Source organism: Pleurodeles waltl, chromosome 8, assembly GCF_031143425.1.
Source record: "Pleurodeles waltl isolate 20211129_DDA chromosome 8, aPleWal1.hap1.20221129, whole genome shotgun sequence".
NCBI lineage: Eukaryota > Metazoa > Chordata > Amphibia > Caudata > Salamandridae > Pleurodeles > Pleurodeles waltl.
In genome coordinates this window covers 1515805719-1515826678 of record NC_090447.1, presented here as the reverse complement: position 1 = coordinate 1515826678, position 20960 = coordinate 1515805719, and the positions used below count along the sequence as shown (strand labels likewise).

The 20960-nt window shown below is 49.2% G+C and overlaps 1 protein-coding gene across 1 annotated transcript in view; it reads right to left on the bottom strand.

Moving 5' to 3' along the window:
• Positions 1-20960, bottom strand: part of LOC138249274 (butyrophilin subfamily 2 member A2-like) — an 88655-nt gene that overhangs the window by 38375 nt on the left and 29320 nt on the right. Inside the window, exon 3 of the mRNA XM_069203237.1 lies at positions 222-277. Within this exon, the coding sequence (XP_069059338.1) occupies positions 222-277 (56 nt within the window). The remainder of the gene's footprint in view (positions 1-221; positions 278-20960) is intronic.

Genomic DNA, 20960 nt, shown 5'->3' with positions numbered 1-20960 from the left:
CGGGTGTGCCTGCACTGCACCCGCTGGGCCTGCACTGCGCCCGCTGGTCCTGCACTGCACCTGCTAAGCCTGGCCCACACCCGCAAGGCCCGCACTGCACTCGCTAGGTCTACCCTGCACCCGCTAGGCCCGCACTGCTCCCTCTGGGCCTGCATTGCATCTACTGCTCCACTGATTTCTCTCCCTGTTTTTAAGAAAGAAGGCCGCGTGGAGACACTGACCTGCATAGTACAGGAGCCCAGCGAAGCTGAGGGCGATCCAGAGCAGAGACATCCTCCTGTGGAGAAAGAGAGGAGCTACATGTGAGTGGCAGTATTTCACAGCAGCCAGTACTTATTTACAGGATCACTTGATACAATGGATGCTCCTGTACAAGTTCCCTTGTTCCTGAGTCACTGCCCTGATACCTCACAGGCACTCTGTCTGCCTCCTCCCACTGCTCGCACCTTACAGAGTGGTTTATTGAACAGTCACTCAGCCAACCTCAGATGACGTCCTTTGGGCCTTTTGTCTGTTGTAAAGAAATGGCTCCCTGTTGCAGTTACCCCCCACTTTTTGCCTGATACTGATGCTGACTTGACTGAGAAGTGTGCTGGGACCCTGCTAACCAGGCCCCAGCACCAGTGTTCTTTCACATAAAATGTACCATTGTCTCCACAATTGGCACAACCCTGGCACCCAGGTAAGTCCCTTGTAACTGGTACCCCTGGTACCAAGGGCCCTGATGCCAGGGAAGATCTCTAAGGGCTGCAGCATGTCTTATGCCACCCTAGGGACCCCTCACTCAGCACAGACACACTGCTTGCCAGCTTGTGTGTGCTGGTGGGGAGAAAACGACTAAGTCGACATGGCACTCCCCTCAGGGTGCCATGCCAACCTCACACTGCCTATGGCATAGGTAAGTCACCCCTCTAGCAGGCCTTAAAGCCCTAAGGCAGGGTGCACTATACCACAGGTGAGAGCATAAGTGCATGAGCACTATGCCCCTACAGTGTCTAAGCAAAACCTTAGACATTGTAAGTGCAGGGTAGCCATAAGAGTATATGGTCTGGGAGTCTGTCAAAAACGAACTCCACAGCTCCATAATGGCTACACTGAATACTGGGAAGTTTAGTATCAAACTTCTCAGAATAATAAACCCACACTGATACCAGTGTTGGATTTATTAAAAAATGCACACAGAGGGCATCTTAGAGATGCCCCCTGTATTTTACCCAATTGTTCAGTACAGGACTGACTGGTCTGTGCCAGCCTGCTGCTGAGAGACGAGTTTCTGACCCCATGTGGTGAGGGCCTTTGTGCTCTCTGAGGACAGAAACAAAAGCCTGCTCTGGGTGGAGGTGCTTCACACCTCCCCCCTGCAGGAACTGTAACACCTAGCATTGACCCCCAAAGGCTCAGGCTTCATGTTACAATGCCCCAGGGCACTCCAGCTAGTGGAGATGCCCGCCCCCTGGACACAGCCCCCACTTTTGGCGGCAAGTCCAAGGGAGATAATGAGAAAAACAAGGAGGACTCACTGGCCAGTCAGGACAGCCCCTAAGGTGTCCTGAGCTGAGGTGACTCTGACATTTAGAAATCCTCCATCTTGCAGATGGAGGATTCCCCCAATAGGAATAGGGATGTGCCCCCCTCCCCTCAGGGAGGAGGCACAAAGAGGGTGTAGCCACCCTCAAGGACAGTAGCCATTGGCTACTGCACTCCCAGACCTAAACACACCCCTAAATTCAGTATTTAGGGGCTCCCCAGAACCTAGGAACTCAGATTCCTGCAACCTAAGAAGAAGAGGACTGCTAAGCTGAAAAACCCTGCAGAGAAGACGGAGACACCAACTGCTTTGGCTCCAGCTCTACCGGCCTGTCTCCCCCCTTCTGAAGACACTGCTCCAGCGACGCTTTCCCCAGGGACCAGCGACCTCTGAATCCTCAGAGGACTGCCCTGCTCTAAAAGGACCAAGAACTCCCGAGGACAGCGGCTCTGTTCACCCAAGACTGCGACTTTGTTTCAAAAGGAGCAACTTTAAAACAACTGCGTTTCCCGCCGGAAGTGTGAGACTTGCTACTCTGCACCCGACGCCCCCGGCTCGACTTGTGGAGAACAAACACTTCAGGGAGGACTCCCCGGCGACTGCGAGACCATGTGTAGCCAGAGTTGCCCTCCCTGAGCCCCCACAGCGACGCCTGCAGAGGGAATCCCGAGGCTCCCCCTGACCGCGACTGCCTTCTTCCCAGATCCCGACGCCTGGTAAAGACTCTGCACCCGCAGCCCCCAGGACCTGAAAGATCGGAACACCAGTGCAGGAGAGACCCCCAGGAGGCCCTCTCCCTTGCCCAGGTGGTGGCTACCCCGAGGAGCCCCCCTCCCCTTGCCTGCCTGCATCGCTGAAGAGACCCCTTGGTCTCCCATTGATTTCCATTGGAAACCCGACGCGTGTTTGCACACTGCACCCGGCCGCCCCCGTGCTGCTGAGGCTGTACTTTCTGTGTGGACTCGTGTCCCCCCCGGTGCCATACAAAACCCCCCTGGTCTGCCCTCCGAAGACGCGGGTACTTACCTGCTGGCAGACTAGAACCGGGGCACCCCCTTCTCCATTGAAGCCTATGCGTTTTGGGCACCACTTTGACCTCTGCACCTGACCGGCCCTGAGCTGCCGGTGTGGTAACTTTGGGGTTGCCCTGAACCCCCAACGGTGGGCTACCTTGGACCCAAACTTGAACCCCGTAGGTGGTTTACTTACCTGCAAAAACTAACAAACACTTACTCCCCCAGGAACTGTTGAAAATTGCACTAAGTGTCTAGTTTTAAAATAGCTATATGTGATTTATATGAAAACTGTATATGCTATTTTGCTAATTCAAAGTTCCTAAAGTACCTACCTGCAATACCTTTCATTTAAAGTATTACATGTAAATCTTGAACCTGTGGTTCTTAAAATAAACTAAGAAAATATATTTTTCTATACCAAAACCTATTGGCCTGGAATTGTCTTTGAGTGTGTGTTCCTCATTTATTGCCTGTGTGTGTACAACAAATGCTTAACACTACTCCTTTGATAAGCCTACTGCTCGACCACACTACCACAAAATAGAGCATTAGTATTATCTCTTTTTGCCACTATCTTTCCTCTAAGGGGAACCCTTGGACTCTGTGCATACTATTCCTTACTTTGAAATAGTGCATACAAAGCCAACTTCCTACATCTGTCCTGTTATATGTTAGGACATCAAGGGGAGAGGGGTCCCTCAGATTAGTTCGTAATAAAAACAAAGCTTTTTTAGGTCCACCAATGAACACCTCTGGGTACAAGTGGTCCGAAAGCATCTGAATATAGGAGCATTTGTTTCAACACAAATATTGTCACAGGAGGGAAAAACACAAAACAAAAAATGTTTTGGTTAACTTTACATTCAGTTGTATGAGCGACTGTGTTGTTTCCACAGGATATAGAAATATATAATTAATGTCCTGCGGTTGTTTAATGAAGTGACTGCAGAGTGTGTATAACAAGCGCAAACAATAAGTTCAGTATGTGCAGGAAATACTTCACAAAATCACAAATGTGTGGGCCGTGGTATCTTGTAGTCAGATGACAAGCACTGCTCAGGTGCAGTTACACAGGAATGCGTGCACTTGTGCAGTTGTTCAGTGAAGTTATCCTATGCACTAATCTGATGAGACAATGCCATGCACCACATGACCATGGTGAAACAATGCCATGCAACACATTAGCCTGATGAGGCAATGCTATGCAACACATGACCCTGGTGAGGCAACACCATGCAACACATTGCCCTGATAAAGCAATGCCATTCAGCACATTGCACTGATGAAGCAACGCCGTGCAACATATTGCCCTGATGAAGCAATGCCATGCACCACAGGACCCTGGTGAGGCAACGCCATGCAACACATTGCCCTGATGAGGCAATAAGGCAACGTCATGCAACATATTGCCCTGATTAGGCAATGCCAGGCACCGCATGACCCTGATAAAGCAATGCCATGCAACACATTGCCCTGATAATGCAACGCCATGCAACACACTGCTCTGATGTGGCAACGCCATGCAACACATTGCACTGATGAAGCAAATCCATGCAACACATTGCACTGATGAGGCAATGCTGTGCAACACATTGCACTGATGAGGCAATGCCATGCAACACACTGCCCTGATGAAGCAATACCATGCAACACATTGCCCTGATGAGGCAATGTCATACAACACATTGCACTGATGAAGCAACGCCATGCAACACATTGCACTGATGAGGCAATGCCAAGCAACACATTGCACTGATAAGGCAATGCCATGCAACACACTGCCCTGATGAAGCAATGCCATGCAACACAAGACCCTGATAAAGTAATGCCATGCAAGACATTGCCCTCATCAAGCAATGCCATGCAACTCATTGCACCGATAAGGCAATGCCATGCAACACATTGCCCTGATGAGGCAATGCCATGCACCACTTGACCCTGATAAAGCAATGCAATGCACCACATGACCCTGATAAAGCAATGCCATGCAACACATTGCCCTGATAAAGTGCATATGCTCTCTGTGTCAATTGTATTGGTAATTGGCTTATCCATGATTGGCATATTTGATTTATTGGTAAGTCCCTAGTTCAGTGCACTAGAGGTGCCAGGGACTGTAAATCAAATGCTACTAGTGGGCCTGCAGCACTGGTTGTGCCACCCACATTAGTGGCTCTGTAAACATGTCTCAGACCTGCCACTGCAATGTCTGTGTGTGCAGTTTTAACTGTAAATTCGATTTGGCAAGTGTACCCACTTGCCAGGCCTAAACCTTCCCTTTTCTTACATGTCAGACACCCCTAAGGTAGGCCCTAAGTAGCCCCAAGGGCAGGGTGCAGTGTATGGTTAAGGTAGGACATATAGGGCCTGATTCTAACCTTGGCGGACGGCGGAGGCCGTCCGCCAAGGTTCCGCCGCCAAATGACCGCACCGCAGTCACAAGACCGCGGCGGCCATTCTAACATTTCCTCTGGGCCGGCGGGCGCTCTCCAAAAGAGCGCCCGCCGGCCCAGAGGAAATGCCCCTGCAACGAGGACACCGGCTCAGAATTGAGCCGGCGTAGTTGCAGGGGTGCGACGGGTGCAGTTGCACCCGTTGCGTATTTCAGTGTCTGCATGGCAGACACTGAAATACTTTGCGGGGCCCTCTTACGGGGGCCCCTGCGGCACCCCCTACCGCCATCCTGTTCCTGGCGGGAGACCCGCCAGGAACAGGATGGCGGTAGGGGGTGTCAGAATCCCCATGGCTGCGGAGCGCGCTCCGCAGCCATGGAGGATTCCCCCGAGCAGCGGAAAGTCGGCGGGAGACCGCCGACTTTCCGCTTCTGACCGCGGCTGAACCGCCGCGGTCAGAATGCTCGTGGGAGCACCGCCAGCCTGTTGGCGGTGCTCCCGTGGTCGGTGGCCCTGGCGGCCACCGGCCGCCAGGGTCAGAATGACCCCCATAGTAATGTGTTTTATATGTCCTGACAGTGAAATATTGCTAAATTCGTTTTTCACTGTTGCAAGGCCTGTCCCTCTCGTAGGTTAACATGGGGGCTACCTTTAAATCTGATTAAAGTGTAGATTCCCTTGGGGAGCGGATGGACATGTGGAGTTTGGGGTCTCTGAGCTCACAATTTAAAAATACATCTTTTAGTAAAGTTGATTTTAAGATTGTGCGTTTGAAAATGCCACTTTTAGAAAGTGAGCATTTTCTTGCTTATACCATTTCTGTGACTCTGCCTGTTTGTGGATACACAGTCTGGGTCAGTTTGACAGTTGAGCTGGTTGTACCTCACACTAGACAGTGACACAAAGGGAGCTGGGGTGTAGCCTGCATATCCCGATGAGCCATCTGTGCTGGGAGGGAGGGGAGGAGTAGTCACTCACACCTAAAAGCGCTGTGCCTGCCTTCACACAATGCAGTCTCAGGCCCCCTGGTGAGTGTCTGGGGCCTGGACTGGGCAAGGCAGGATTTCACATTCCAAAGAGACTTTCCTTTGAAGTAGGCCTCCTTCAAAGGAGAAATTGGGTATAAAAAGGGCACCCAAAACCACAGAATTTAGAAACACTTCTGGAACCAAGAGGAACCTCTGCCTGGAGAAGAGCTGAAAAGCTGAGGAAGAAGTGCTGCCCTGCCTGTGACTGTGCTTTGTGGAGCTATCCTGCAGTTGCTCCTTCTGCCAGAGTAAGAGGGCAAAGACTGGACTTTGTGTGCCTTCCATCATGAGAAGAAATCTCCAAGGGCTTGATCTAGAGCTTGCCTCCTGTTGTTTGAAGTCTCAGGGACAGCAAAGACTTCTCTCTGCCAGCACCTGGAGTCTCTGGAGAGACTCCTACTCTGCCCTGTGGTGCCCATCCAGTTCCTGGGACCCTGAAAGGAGAAGCTGGCAGCCTAAAGACAAGAAAATCCACGCACAGAGCGCCGTGCGGGGAAAAGATTGACGCGAATCCGTTCTGCGGCTGCAAAATTGACGCGCCACCGGCTCCCCAGCTGAGAAACGACGCTCGCAGGAAACGCGACCGAAGAATCGACGCACGGAGCAGGAGAAACGACACGCAGCATCGCTGACGGAGGCTCGGAGATCACAACCTGCGCTGCAGTATTTTGAGATTGTGCGGCTGGATTTTCCACTCACGTACCGCCGTGCGGAGTTATTTTTTACGCACACCCGCCCATGCGGGGCTATTTTTGACACACACCAGGTACATTTTCACTCTAGCAGCGCTAGTGTGTGTTTAAAACTACTTAAAGACTCTTTTTGCATTTTTATTGATAACTTGACTTTAAATCTACTTAAGGACTCTTTTTGCATTTTTACTTGATGACTTGTGTATGGTGGATTTTTGTCGTTTTGGTCTTGTTTTTTTTTAGATAAATATTTCCTATTTTTCTAAACCTGTGTTGTGTCATTTTGTAGTGTTTTCATTAAGTTACTGTGTGTGTTGGTACAAATACTTTACACCTAGCACTCTGAAGTTAAGCCTACTGTTCTGCCAAGCTACCAAGGGGGTAAGCAGGGGTTAGCTGAGGGTGATTCTCTTTTACCCTGACTAGAGTGAGGGTCCTTGCTTGAACAGGGGGTAACCTGACTGTCAGCCAAAGACCCCATTTCTAACAAGTACAGTCACCCAGCTCAAGGGTTGGCAATTGTAAAACAATCTCCACGTGACAGCACTCAAAACAAGACTGGTACTCACCAGTAGTCTTCAGCTGTGGGTTTGAAGGGAAACATGACTCTAAGCCCTATCAGTGCATTCTGGTCAATGTGGTCCATCTTAGCAAAGTTACCGTTCATCTACGGAAGCACATCCTGATCACTAATACATTCTTCCCATATTTTATTTTCTTAGCTTGATAATGTTTTCCAATCTCTCATTCTCGTAGCCTCAGACAAGTGTTTCGCTCTTCATGAGCTCTTCGCTGGAGCACAACCCGCAGTCAACTGTGATATTTCTCTTTAATGTATTTTATTGTTTTAAAATGTACAACAAAACAGGTTCACCTGGTGCTGGACATGCAGAGCTGAATACATGGAGGTTAAAGAGCTGGGTGAACCAAGGTAGAATCAGTCATGAAGACATGTGAGTCCACACAGTAGGTCCCTATCGCACACGTCGGTGCCAATGGGGGATGACGTTACAGAGCCAATGTACAGCACAAGAAACAATCATCAGGAGACACAGGCGGCTCTCAACGTGCGAGGTAGACTACACACCGAGGGACAGAGGGTACAGAGTCAGTGGTCCAGGGTGGTCTGTCGTCTGAGCTGCGATCAGTTTGCAGCATTTGCCTCCTTTGGCGGAAGCCTGGGAGATAATGGAAGGGTCCTCGGTCTGTGCCCATTGATGCAGACCCAGTCTCCACCGGTGAATTCCAGCTGCATGGGGTACCCTCCAGTGGATAGCTATGGTTCGTTTATTGACCGCTAGCGCCAAGTCTGAAAACCTGCACATCATTCTATCGTGCTTGGAGCATGGAAGACCCAAGAGGCAAATCGTAGGAGTCAGCCATTGATGCCCTGAGATCTGTCACCTTTAACCTGAAGATTGCAAGAACCAGGCAGGACCATACCATGTGTATGAATGGAGCATCTTGTTTGAAACGCACCAGGAAAAGCGGGGAATGTCTTATGCAATCTAGCATTCCTTGAAATCCCTCCAACATAACCAAGCGTCTTTCTCCATTCCTCATTACTGAGTGTAAATCGTGTTTGCAGAAAAACATTTTAAGATCAGTGCTGTTTCAGCTGTTCATTGAGAAGCATCTTACTGCAAGGGCAAGCTCCCTCTGGTGTGTCTGCAAAGCATCTGTACCTGTGCTTGCAAAGGTGAGCCAAGACTTGGTTAGGTTCCCTGATTCTCCAGTCATGGCCGCCCCCTCTAGGGAGTGCTTAAGAGCAGACCCTGAGCTGAGACACTTCATAGCAAACAAGCAATACCAAAGCCAAGAGGTCTCAGCAATCCATGAGCTATAGGCGTTGTCAATGTCAATGTCTTCTAGCCATGTGTTATGAGTGGACTGGAGTGGAGTGGATGTATGTAGGGTGAGTTGAAATATGTCGCGTAAATATGTGGCATGGTGTGGAGTGTAAGTTTTTTGCATGGTTTGTATTTGCTTGGAGTGGGACATAGTGGAGTTGAATTATGTGAAATTATGTTGAATTATATTGGGTGGATTGCAATTATATGGTGTGAAATTATGTGGGTTGGAGTGGAATTGTTTGTTGTGGAATTGTGTGGCGTTAAGTGGAGCTATGTGTAGTGGAATTATGTGGCATGGTGTGCAGTGGAATTTTGTGGATAATAATTATGTTGTTTTAAGTGTAGTGGAATTTGTGTGTAGTGGTATTGTGTATTGTGGAGTGGCATGTACTGTGTGCAATTATGTGGTGGAGTGTTGAATTATGAGTCATGATATGGAATTGTGTGGTGTTTTTTTAATGCATGTGGTGCGTAGGGCAATTATGTGTTTTGGAGTGAAATTATGTGGTGTGGAATGGAATTGTGTGAGGGGACTTCTATTGCATGGAATTCTGTGGCGTTGAGTGCAATTATATTGAATGAACTTATATGGCATGATGTGGAGTGTATTTATGTAGTGTGTTGCTATGTGGCGTGGACTGGATTTATGTGGAGTGTAATTATGTGGTATGGAGTAGAGTGTTATTATTTTGCATGGTGTGGAATTGTGTGGCATTGAATTGTGTGGTGTGGCATTGTGTGGAATTGTGTGGCATGGTGTGGAATTATGTGGAGAGTAAATATGTGGCATTGGGTGGAGTTGAACTTTATGGGGTTTCATTATGTGTTTTGGAGCTGAGGGGATATATGTGGAGTCTAATATGGTGTGTGAGGTGTCTCCCTTTACTATAGCAACAACTACAGGAATCTACAACTCCTCCCTATACTTTTGGGCTTATAATCAATGGTTCCATCTCTTCAGATTTAAGGTATACTTTCCATGATTTAATTGTTATTTACTAAAGGGTGATAATAGAGAGATCCGTACCTTTAAATATTTTGTCTGTAGCTCAGATTTGATTTCAGATGGCTATACAAGCTTAGCATCTCAAAAAAGAATAAGGCCCTCATTTCGACCTCGGCGGTCATTTGGAAAGACCGCTGAGGTACCGCCGCGCTGAAGACCGCCAGTGCAGGCGGTTGTCTGCGCAGCGTATTATGACTGCTGGCAGCCCTCTGTCCTTTTTCGGACAGAGTGCCTCCAGCAGCCATACTGGCAGTCGGCGGGGAAGTGGAGGCTGCTCCACCTCCACGTCATCAGAACACCGCCTACCGAATCGCGTCCCATGATCGGCGTGGCGGTGTTCTGGTGACGGGGAGCTGGCGGCGGAGCAGCCCCCATGGATCCCGTTCCCTCCCGGAGGATCACCGGAACAGGTAAGGTGATCGTCCGTTAGGGGAGGGGGGAGTGTGGGTGTTGTGTGCTGTGTGCTGTGTGCGTGCATGGGGGTGTGCGTGTGAGTGTGTAGAGGGGGTGTGTGAGTGCGTGTATGCATGCCAGGGGTGTGTTGTGTGTTTTGAAAATGTGTGCGTGTCGGTCTGTTTGTATGTCTGTGTGTATGTGTGCCTGTATGTCTGTGAGTATGTGTGTGTGTATGTCTGTTGGGATGTCTGTTTGTATGTGTGCGGGTATGTGTTGTTGTAGTGTATGTGTGCGTGTAGGGGGGTGTGTGTGTCAAGTTGGGTGGGGTTGGGGAGGGGGGTCCTGCCACCTTTGGGGGGCAGTAGGGGGGTCGGTGGTGTGGGCGGAGGACTCGGGGGTGGGGGAGGGAAGTGGGGGAGACCCCTATCAGTGCCAGGGAAGGAATTCCCTGGCACTGATAGTGCCTGCCGCCATGGATTTCGTGGCGGTTCCAAACCCCATGAAATCCATGGCGGTATGCAGGGTCCTGATACCGCCGGCGGTCTGGTGACAGCCGCCGGGCTGGAGACCGTAGTCTCCAGCCCAGCGGTCGTCACCGCCCTGGCGGTCGGAGTGGAGAAGTGGCGGATGACCATGGCGGTAACCGCCATGGTGATAGTTACATTTTTTTTTTCACCGGCCAGTTGGCTGTATTACCGCCACTTCTCCACTGCCTGCCAGGGTCGTAATGAGGGCCTAAGTGTTTTACAGCAATTGGTGCAAGGCAATTGTCACCCTCTGTGTACACACAGCAAGAACAATCTTACTAGACAAAGAGAGTCAACTAAATATCAATAAAAGAATGACTTTCTATGTGAATTACCTAGTCCTACCGAAACATAACTTTTAACTGGGACAGGAGTGTGGCCGAGCACCAAACAAAATGGCCGCATGTCGGAGCAGGTCCAGCAAAGCGCAATCAAACCCCCCTTCACCCAAACAAAATCCATCCCGAAATGGCACAAAGACCTAAAATGCTGGTGAGGATAACAGAACGGCCATCAAAATGAAAACTGAGTATTTAAAAAGCTGTGAACCTGGCAGAAACAGGCGAGGCCTAGGCCTGCTTGTAGATGACTGGGCTTGCGGGGCGGAGAGGTGCCACAGCTCACTGCAGCTGTGAAGTGGGGAGGCAGCGGGGTGAGGGTGTTGGGGCGACAGCATGTGGGGACAGAGGGGTGGTTTGATGCAAGGGGTCCCCCCGGGAACGTTGAAGAAGGCTGGGGCACAAAAATTGTCCAAAATGATTCAGCTGGGAAATTGGGGGACCAGCGGGCTGTAGCAGGAGTTGCAGCATCTGGTGCCCTGCACTGCCATGTCTCTTGGCAGCGTTTCCCTCGCCGCTCCCCACCTTTCACTGGACACACAGCTGGGTGAATGGCAAATATATAGAATATTCAGCTCACATTGTATTAACCAGGGTGACAGGGGCAGTAAAATGATGGACAGCTGGAGTGGGAGGAATGTAGGAAAGTTCCCTTGTTGGCATGGTTACCCCCCCACACTTTTTGCCTGATATTGATGCCAACCTGACTGAGAGTGTGCTGGGATCCAGCTAACCAGGCCCCGGCACCAGTGTTTTTCCTCAAAACTGTACCATTGTTTCCACAATTGGCACACCCCTGGCACACAGTTAGGTCCCTTGTAAAAGGTACCCATGGTACCAAGGGCCGTGTGGCCAGGGAAGGTCCCAAAGAGCTGCAGTATGTATTATGCCATCCTGGGGACCACTCACCAAGCACAGGTACACTGCCTTTGCAGCTTGTGTGTGCTGGTGGGGAGAAAAAGTCAACGTCGACATGGCATCCCTCCTCAGGGTGCCATGCCCACCAACCACTGCCTGTGGCATAGGTAAGTCACCCCTCTAGCAGGCCTTACAGCCCTAAGACAGGGTGCACTATACCACAGGTGAAGCCATAGCTGCATGAGCAATATGCCCCTACAGTGTCTAAGTCCATTCTTAGACATTGTAAGTGCAGTGTGGCCATATTAGGTATATGGTCTGGAGGTTTGTCATTACGAACTCCACAGCTCCATAATGGCTTCACTGAATACTGGGAAGTTTGATATCAAACTTCTATGCACAAGAAACTCACGCTGATGCCAGTGATGAATTTATTGAACAATGCACCCAAAGAGCATCTTAGAGATGCCCCCTATATTTTACTCAATCCTTTAGTGCAGGACTGACTGGTCTGTGCCATCCTGCCACTAAGAGTCGAGTTTCTGACCGCATGGGGTGAGAGCCTTCGTGCTCTCTGAGGCCAGAAACAAAGCTTGCCCTGGATGAAGGTGCTTCACACCACCCCCATGCAGGAAGTGTCACACCTAGCAGTGAGCCTCAAAAGGCTCAGGCATCTTGTTACAGTGCCCCAGGACACTCCAGCTAGTGGAGATGCCCGCCCCCGGACAAACCCCCACTTTTGGCGGCAAGTTCGGCTTGGAACTTAGGAAAAACAAGGATGAACGACCACCTCAGCTGGGACCACCCTTAAGGTGTCCAGAGCTGAGGTGACCCTCTCCTTGCAAAATTCTCCATCTTAGTTTTGAGAACAGCGACCAATAGGGTTAGGTGTGTGTCCCCCTCCCCAAAGATAGTGAACACAGGAAGGGTGAAGCCTCCCTCAGTGACAGTAGCCATTGGCTACTGCCCTCTGACCCCTGTAACACCTCTGAATCCAGGATTTAAGGACTCCCCAGAACCCAGTTCATCAGATTCCTGGTGACCTCACAAAAAGAAAGAAGAAAGAAGAAGGACTGCTAACCTGAAACCCCAGAAGAGAAGGGGGAAAACAAAAACTGACTTGGCCCCATCCCTACCCACCTGTCTCCAGCTTCAAAAGCCCTGCAAAAGAAAGCGACGCAACCTGCAGGACCATTGATCTCTGAAAAGCCTCCAGACGGCTGCCTGCATCACAGAGGACCAAGAACTCCTATGGACAGGGGCCCCTGTCCAAGAAGAAACTCCATCTAAGGACTTTGGAACCGCCCCGGATCTGCGAATCCTGCCCACTGTGCACCCGATATCCACGGCCCAAGTACAGGTGGCCCAACTGACTAGAGCTGGTCCCCAGGTGGTTCTGAGCAAGTGCCCACCTGGGGGTGACCCCTCCTGTCCACCACGATGACGCCTGCAGACTGAATCCGGAGGACACCCTTACCGCGACAGAACCGGAAAAAGATTCCTGATCCCAAAAGGTACCCCTGCACCCGCAGCCCCCTGGCCTTGGGGAATCTGACCTTCAGTGCAGCAATGTCCAGCAGGCAGCCCCCCTCCTTGTACAGCCTTTAGTTTCCCGGAACCGACCCTCTGGACTTCATCTGCAGCATCTTCTGGCCCCCTGGATCCCCCTATAGGAAAGCATTGGGAGCCCAATGCTGTGTTTGCACCCTGCACCCGGCCGCCCCTGAGCCGCTGAGGGTGTGTGTTTGGTGCTGACCTGTGCACCCCCCCAGCCCAGTGTGTCTCTAAACCCCCCAGGTCTGCCCTTCGACGACGCGGGTACTTACCTGGAAGCAGGCCTGATTCTGAGTACCCCTAGTCTCCATAGGTTCCCATGTTAAATTTGCCTCTTCTTTGACCTCTGCACCTGGCCAGCCCCATGTTGCTGGTGGTGGGTGTTTGGGGTTAACTTGAACCCCAAACAGTGGACTTCCTAACCCCCGGAGACTGGAACTGTAAGTCACGTACTTACCTCAAAACTGTTGTAACTTTTCTTCGCCCCAGGAACGAATTCTGAAAATTGCACTTTCAACTTTTAAAACAGACTATTGCCATTTACTTGAAAGCCATATAACTTGCCAATTCTGATCAAAGTGGTATTGATACATATGTTTGATACCTACTTGCAAATGTACTTACCTGCAACTTGAATCTTGTGGTTCTAGAAATAAAGTAACAAAACATATTTTTGCTATATAAAAAACATTGGTCTGGAGTTAGTCATTGAATGTGTGCTTCTTCTATTGTTTGTGTGTGTACAACAAATGCTTTGCACTACCCTCTCATAAGACTAACTGCTCGACCACACTAACACAAATAGAGCATTGGTATTATCTATTATTGCCCCTGTGAAGCCTCTGGGGACCCGCTGGACACTGTATCTCACTTTGATATAGTATATACAGAGCCAGTTTCCTACAGTGGAGGACAGGACAGGCAAGCAGCACAAGGGATGGGACAAGGGGCAAGCAACAATGGGGTGAGGGAGGGTGAGACAGAGTGAGGAACACTGGAACAGTGGGCAGAGGGGGGCTGCAGACACACTCCTATGGAGTGCAACAACTCAAAAATCAAAAACAGCCCCTGGGGCACAGACAGGAGGTAGCCAGTGAAGTGGCAAGAGTCCTTGCAGTCAGAGGTTCAGGACAGGAATAGAGGACGTAGCTTTACTGCCAGAGCTGCTGACTATGGAGCTGGGAAACCAGGTTTGAGTCTCAGCTTCTGCACAACATCCACATCCAGTGCCCTTGGCCAAATCACGTAATCTCCCTGTTCGTACAAAACAAATGGGTCCTTGTGTAAAGTAACTGTCTCACACATAAAGCACTCTAATAATACATTTGGGTGATCACACTATATAAAACTGTATTTAAAAAAAAAAGAAAAGAAGAATGAGTGAACTGAAAACTTGAGTTTTAAATGGAGTACTGTGAGACAAATGAAAAAAGTAGTTCCCAAAATAGGATCTGTGGGTGTTTACGTGGCCGTGATCCATGCTCTGGGGCGAGGGTCAAACACAGGAGCAGCATGACGACTTCATACCACAGACAAATGCATGCGGACAAAGGAGTTGAGAGCGACGATGGAGCAAGCAAATTGAAAATCTATGGACGGGCTGAAGCTCACAGACTGAACACAACACGTCTCTTTGAGACAGCGCATGCACTGTCTAGCCGGGACCTGAAAAGGTAGTTCTTTGAAAATAAGTTTGTTTTTAATATTGTGTGATTGTAGGTGTAGCTGGTTGTAGGGGCAGCTGGGAGCAAAAGTGGACTGCTACTGTGTCATGATGTTATGTTCTTTAACAATCTGTGTCTTCAGCTCTTTCCGAAATCGGAGCAGGGTTTTCTAAAGCCATCCCATACATTCATCACGTTCTATACAGTTTTCTAAATATATATTGTGTCATTTACATTGCCTGAAACACACGAAGGCAGAATCACAAAGAGACCTACAACTCATAAAGTTATGAGTGTGGAGTCTTCGCACTCGGGGTGGAGTCTCTGCACTTGTGTTGGAATCTCCGCACTCGTGGCAGAGTCCTTTTGTGAATCAGGCCCACACGCTGTAAACTTAAGTAAACTTTAACAGGATCTCGTCTAAACAAAAAACATACATTGGAAATTAGCCTTTGTAGCCTGGTCTATTCCTAGGCGCATCGCCTATGGCACCATTTGCTGGACTGCGCCACTCCTCGGCGGTGCCAGCGTGTGATATCAGGTAGCCAAGATGAGGCTTCGATATGAGATCTGCGGGCCGGTGGAGGAGGTTTGGCTAAATTTTTAGCATATTCTGTAAAGTCAAATGCTCAACCTATAGTAGCATCATTCACATATCCTTCAGGACTGTCCCAACGGTGCTCCAAATTAGGAAAGACTTACCTCTTTGAAAAACAAAGCATTACCATTCCACAAAGCACCTCTCCTATCACTCGTTGACTTTATGCTTGCTGTGACCCTGGGCATTGCTCACCTGCCTTTTGGCCAGATTCTTACAGTTATGCTGGCACATGCAGTGCCACTGTGGGTCCACAAGATCAGCTCCTTTTAAACAGTCACCCAGTGAGAAGCCAATAGCACACTGAGGACCAACAGGTGGGCTGGAAACCTCTGCGTAAGGTGGGCTTCCAGCTTGTCTTTGGAGCCTGTGCACAGCCAATGCCCACTTGCGGCAGAGTAAGTGAATGATGTTTCTTTAAGGAGAGTGTGAGGGTTTAAGTGCTTCACAAACAATGCTTGGCACAGTACAGATGATGTTGATGATTTTTCCGTGATTAAGGCCTGCATTACAACTTTGGCAGTAACTGCTGCCTACTGCCACGGCGACAGCCACTAACATACCATCGCCGTGGCTACCAGTCTACCACCCGCATTATGACCGTAGACGGAATTCCGCCAGAAGGGTGGTGAAATATCCTTGACGGCCATGGTGGCGGACGGCAGTAAGGTGGCGCTGCTGCCAGCAGCAGTGCCACGCCAGCAAAACACCGCCGACTGTATCATGAGCAATGATACGGCCTGGCGGTGTTTTGCTGACGGACGTTGCTGCTGGCAGCAGCGCTTCATCCCGTCTCCTGCCGGAGGACCCCCTGCAAGCAGGTAAGTCGGGTTCTTCAACAAGAGAGAGCGGTGGGGGGTGCATGTGTGGGGGGGTGTATGTCTGTTTTTGTATGCGTGCATGCAGGTGTGAGTCGCGTTGAATGCGTGTGTGAATGACTGAATGTGAGTGTACGTGTATGTTGTGTGTTGTGAATGCATGTGTGCAACAATGTATGTTGGTGTTGCGGTGTGCAGGTATGTATGTGTGCATGCGTGGGTGGATGTGGGTATGCGTGTGTGTATGATTGTGTAAGTGTGCTCGTGTGGGTGTGTAAATGTGCGGGGGGCAGGAAAGGGAAGGGTATGCTGGGGAAGCACTCTTGGGAGGGGGAGAGGGGCAGGGGAGACCCCTATCAATGCCAGGGAAGGAATTCCCTGGCACTGATAGTACCTACTGCCATGGTTTTCGTGGTGGTACGCTTGCCACGAAAACCATGGCGGTAGGGGGGGTCATAATTCCAAAGGTGGGATTGTGACGGCCGCCTGGCTGGAGACCGAAGTCTCCAGCCCAGCGGCCGTTACCACCCTGGCGGCCGGAGTGGTACATTGGCGGTTTGGGCTTAAGCCAAACCGCCAATGTCATAATTTGGGAAAAGGTACCGCCAGCCTGTTGGCAGTACCATTCCCCAAATTACCGCCAACCACCAGGGTCGCAATGAGGGCCTAAATGTTTTGCTTCAATGTTGACATTCACAGGAGCATATGCAAATGTTTGTAGAGTGTGTTATCCACGTTTGAGTTAACCATAGCTAATATAGACCTCATTTAAGATGCCCAACCTCTGTTTGCCATTTGTTCTTCCATGTCGTGCATCTCTCTTTATTTCAGGAGAAAAACCAACCAGCAGCTTTAAAAAAAGGGCTGTTTCTTTTCTGTTTGCATGTAAAAATGTTTACTTTGCACAAACTTTGTGAAATGTCCCACCGAGCATCTGGAAGGAATGGATTGAACCGGGTGAAGCTCATTATGTTGCAGACAACTCTTCGTCCGAAGGGCGTACAGCTTGAGTGCATAATTAAGCTGTGGTATCTGCCCACTTGCTAGAGTGGTCTTTTCGACTTGTCTATTCCACTTGTTAGCAGAAGCTTCTTTGCCTGACACTTTGGCAGAATTCTCTTTTATTCGCGTGTGAGCAGATGCTTGATGTTGCCTTTCAGAGGTTTTCTGGCAGAATCCTTTTATCCTGACTTCTCTACAAAATGTCCCCTGCTTTCCCCTATCTTAATGGCATAGGGCGCCACTGATGTTGTTCGAATTTTCCTTTTCAGACAACTTTATAACAGCTTGTGTTTTCTCAGTGCAATTTTGAATTGCTTTGAATACATTGCCTAATGCGTTCAAACACTGGCTATTAAATTACAATTAATTCTGATGATTTAAGTTGTAACTTTGAAGCCTAATCACTCTCTGTCTTTCTTGTGGGGCCAAATGTGCTTCACGTTATTCAACTGTATTAAATTTTGATGACAGCCTCAGATGGAAATAAAGATTCATCAGAAGTTGTTGTTTGATCCTGAATTTGGACCTGAATTTGGAAACTGTTTAGAAGTTGGCAGGTCTGCGCATACAGAGATATTCATAATTGTGTGCAGACAAGTCAATATTTAAAAGGCATTGCTATTTATCGAATGGCCATTGGGTGGCACTAGAACTCTAGATATAAAAAAAAAGGTACATTTTAATGGGAAATACTTGAATTACAACCTAAAACGGCTATGGAAGAAAGTGTTATTCGTGAGCTCGAGGTGAATTTGTCTCTTTGAGAGCGCCTGAGACAAAACAAGCGGCTGCCACCAGGAGGGAAGAGTCTATTTTTTCATATACTTTTGCACACATTTTTTGTCATCTTTAAATTTATTAGTTGCTGACGTCCCAAAAGATATAAGTATTACCTGTCCTGGCGGCCACTTCCTTTATTTGCCTCGGGTTATAGTTTGGAGTACCTTGTGGCCTAAGGGACTTTGTGGGGTGTTTTTGACATGAACCACCATTATGATAGTCACCCACTGCTTAATTTGCGCCGGTGGTTGCAGGTGGAGAGTCACCCACTGCTTAATTTGCGCCAGTGGTTGCAGGTGGGGAGTCACCCACTGCTTAATTTGCGCCGGTGGTTGCAGGTGGGGAGTCACCCACTGCTTAATTTGAGCCGGTGGTTGCAGGTGGGGAGTCACCCGCTGCTTAATTTGAGCCAGTGGTTGCAGGTGGGGAGTCACCCGCTGCTTAATTTGAGCCAGTGGTTGCAGGTGGGGAGTCACCCGCTGCTTAATTTGAGCCGGTGGTTGCAGGTGGGGAGTCACCCGCTGCTTAATTTGAGCCAGTGGTTGCAGGTGGGGAGTCACCCACTGCTTAGTTTGAGCCGCTGGTTGCAGGTGGAGAGTCACCCGCTGCTTAAATTGAGCCGGGGGTTGCAGGTGGGGAGTCACCCGCTGCTTAGTTTGAGACAGTGGTTGCAGGTGGAGAATCACCCGCTGCTTAGTTTGAGACAGTGGTTGCAGGTGGAGAATCACCCGCTGCTTAAATTGAGCCGGGGGTTGCAGGTGGGGAGTCACCCGCTGCTTAGTTTGAGACAGTGGTTGCAGGTGGAGAATCACCCGCTGCTTAAATTGAGCCGGTGGTTGTAGGTGGGGAGTCACCTAATGCAGGAGGAGAGTCACCCGCTGCTTAATTTGAGCCGGTGGTTGCAGGTGGGGCCCGCTGGCACTCATTTTTGGAGACCGGCACTTATGTTTCTTCATCAGACATCAGAGCAAGAGGGAGAAAACCAGAATAGAGGGAAATAATTAAAAAGAGAAGGACGGAAACGCTGGCGAGGGAGGAATGCAGTGCTAGAACAGGGCCTGCAAGAGAGGGACAGGAGGGCAGTGAGTATCTAGTGACGCATCACAGGGACATGAGGGGAACTCAGGAGGGGCGGAGCTTGGTCAGTAAGATGGAGGGCTGCAGGTTTCACAGCAATCAGGCTGGCGTAAATGTCAAATACATTATATGACAAGCATGGAACATGCGAGGGGCTAAAGGGGCAGTGGAAAGGGAGACGGGTGCGGATTGGCAAGTGTACTAAGTGAAGAAAACATAATGTGACAGACTCACAAGGCTCTAGCGCCTCCTTGAGCAAAAGTAGCATAATTGTTTTTACGCTAATGTGGCTCGAGGCCAAAATCACTGCGCCACATTTACAAAGTGCTGCAATGCATGCACTGAGCCACTTTGTAACCCCTTGCACCACATTATGGCTGCTCCAGGCATAATGTACACAAGGGGGGCATTCCCTCGTTAGGGGGACTGCAAAAATGGCGCAGTGAAATTTACTAGATTTCATTGCGCCATTTTTGGTGTCATTTTTAACCCCTGCTCAGAGCAGGTGCTAAAAGGATGCACCATTGAAATCGATGGGCCTTCTTGCACTTTACTTCATTAACAACAACATTTTTGACACTAGTGGAGCAAAGCGCCACAATAGCATCAAACATTTTGACGCTATTGCCCTAACGGGCGCCATGCTGCGCCCTATTGTAAAGACGGTGCACCCATGGTGTCGTTAAGTGGCTGTGGAGGGGGCACAAGAAATCTGTTGCATCAGTACTGATGCGCTATGTTCTTGTAAAACTGGGCCAATATTTCATAAAATAATCAACATTTTTGAAGAACTTCAAAGCAGAGTGGGAGAGAGAATGTGTTCGTTTTTGTCTGTTTTTATGTAAAAAATGCTAGTGAAATCCGACAGACACCTCACCATACCCGACTGAAAGCTCCTGCACCCAACTACTGTCCAGAAAATATATTTATTCGGGGGTTGTAACACCCCAAACACCCTTCTGAAGCTACACCTCTGTCTGTGCACCCAGTAACACCAGGCCTTACGTTGCCACTCTGGGTGACACTGGACCCGGTGTCTCCTCAGCTGTCAGGAGGTGGGAACAGAGAATTGGAGGGGTGCCAATCTGTCTGACTCATAATGAGGGTCACACACACTGGCACTCGCCAAGGCCCTCCTACACCAGGGTAATAAAGGGCAGATCCCCCAAACTGAGGCGTGCAGCCTACAAACATTCATAAGAAGAGCCGAGCCTGTGTTGAGCCAAATAGTTTTTAAAATTAAAAAACAGATTTTTAAAAAACATTTTCAAATGTTTCAGTTTTAAGCATATAATTGCATGAGTGCATTGAATCGCCATTATTAAAATTCACAAATTCCTAATGCAACATTCAAATAGCTAAACGAAAAAAGCGTAACAAGGTTTCCATGAAAAATCCCAAGACAATAACTGTTTTGGTGTGCACCATACAAATCACCAATACAATTACTCGACATCTGGGCCGCCATGCAGTGTTTTACGCCATTATTTCTAGTTGGTCCCAAAGTTTGCAGTTACGGAATATGAGTCACAGTGAGCTAAAATGGTTTGCCCCAGATCACGATTGGTCGAGTGGGGATGCTGGGATCTGAGGCCAGGTTTCCTAGCTGGGGAATCCTCATCTCAGACACAGAATGTGTCACCCCTGTGGCTCTAGCTTTACAGGACAGGCCCCTGACGTGTGCATAGTTGTATTTCAAGCGTTAAATTAGTGAACTGTGCTTAATAATGTTAATTTACTATCAAGCGGACTTACACAATGCAAGAAAAAATCTAGAAACAATATAGCTAAACCTTTGGCTACCTTTATTTTTGGTAACACTGAGTATTGCC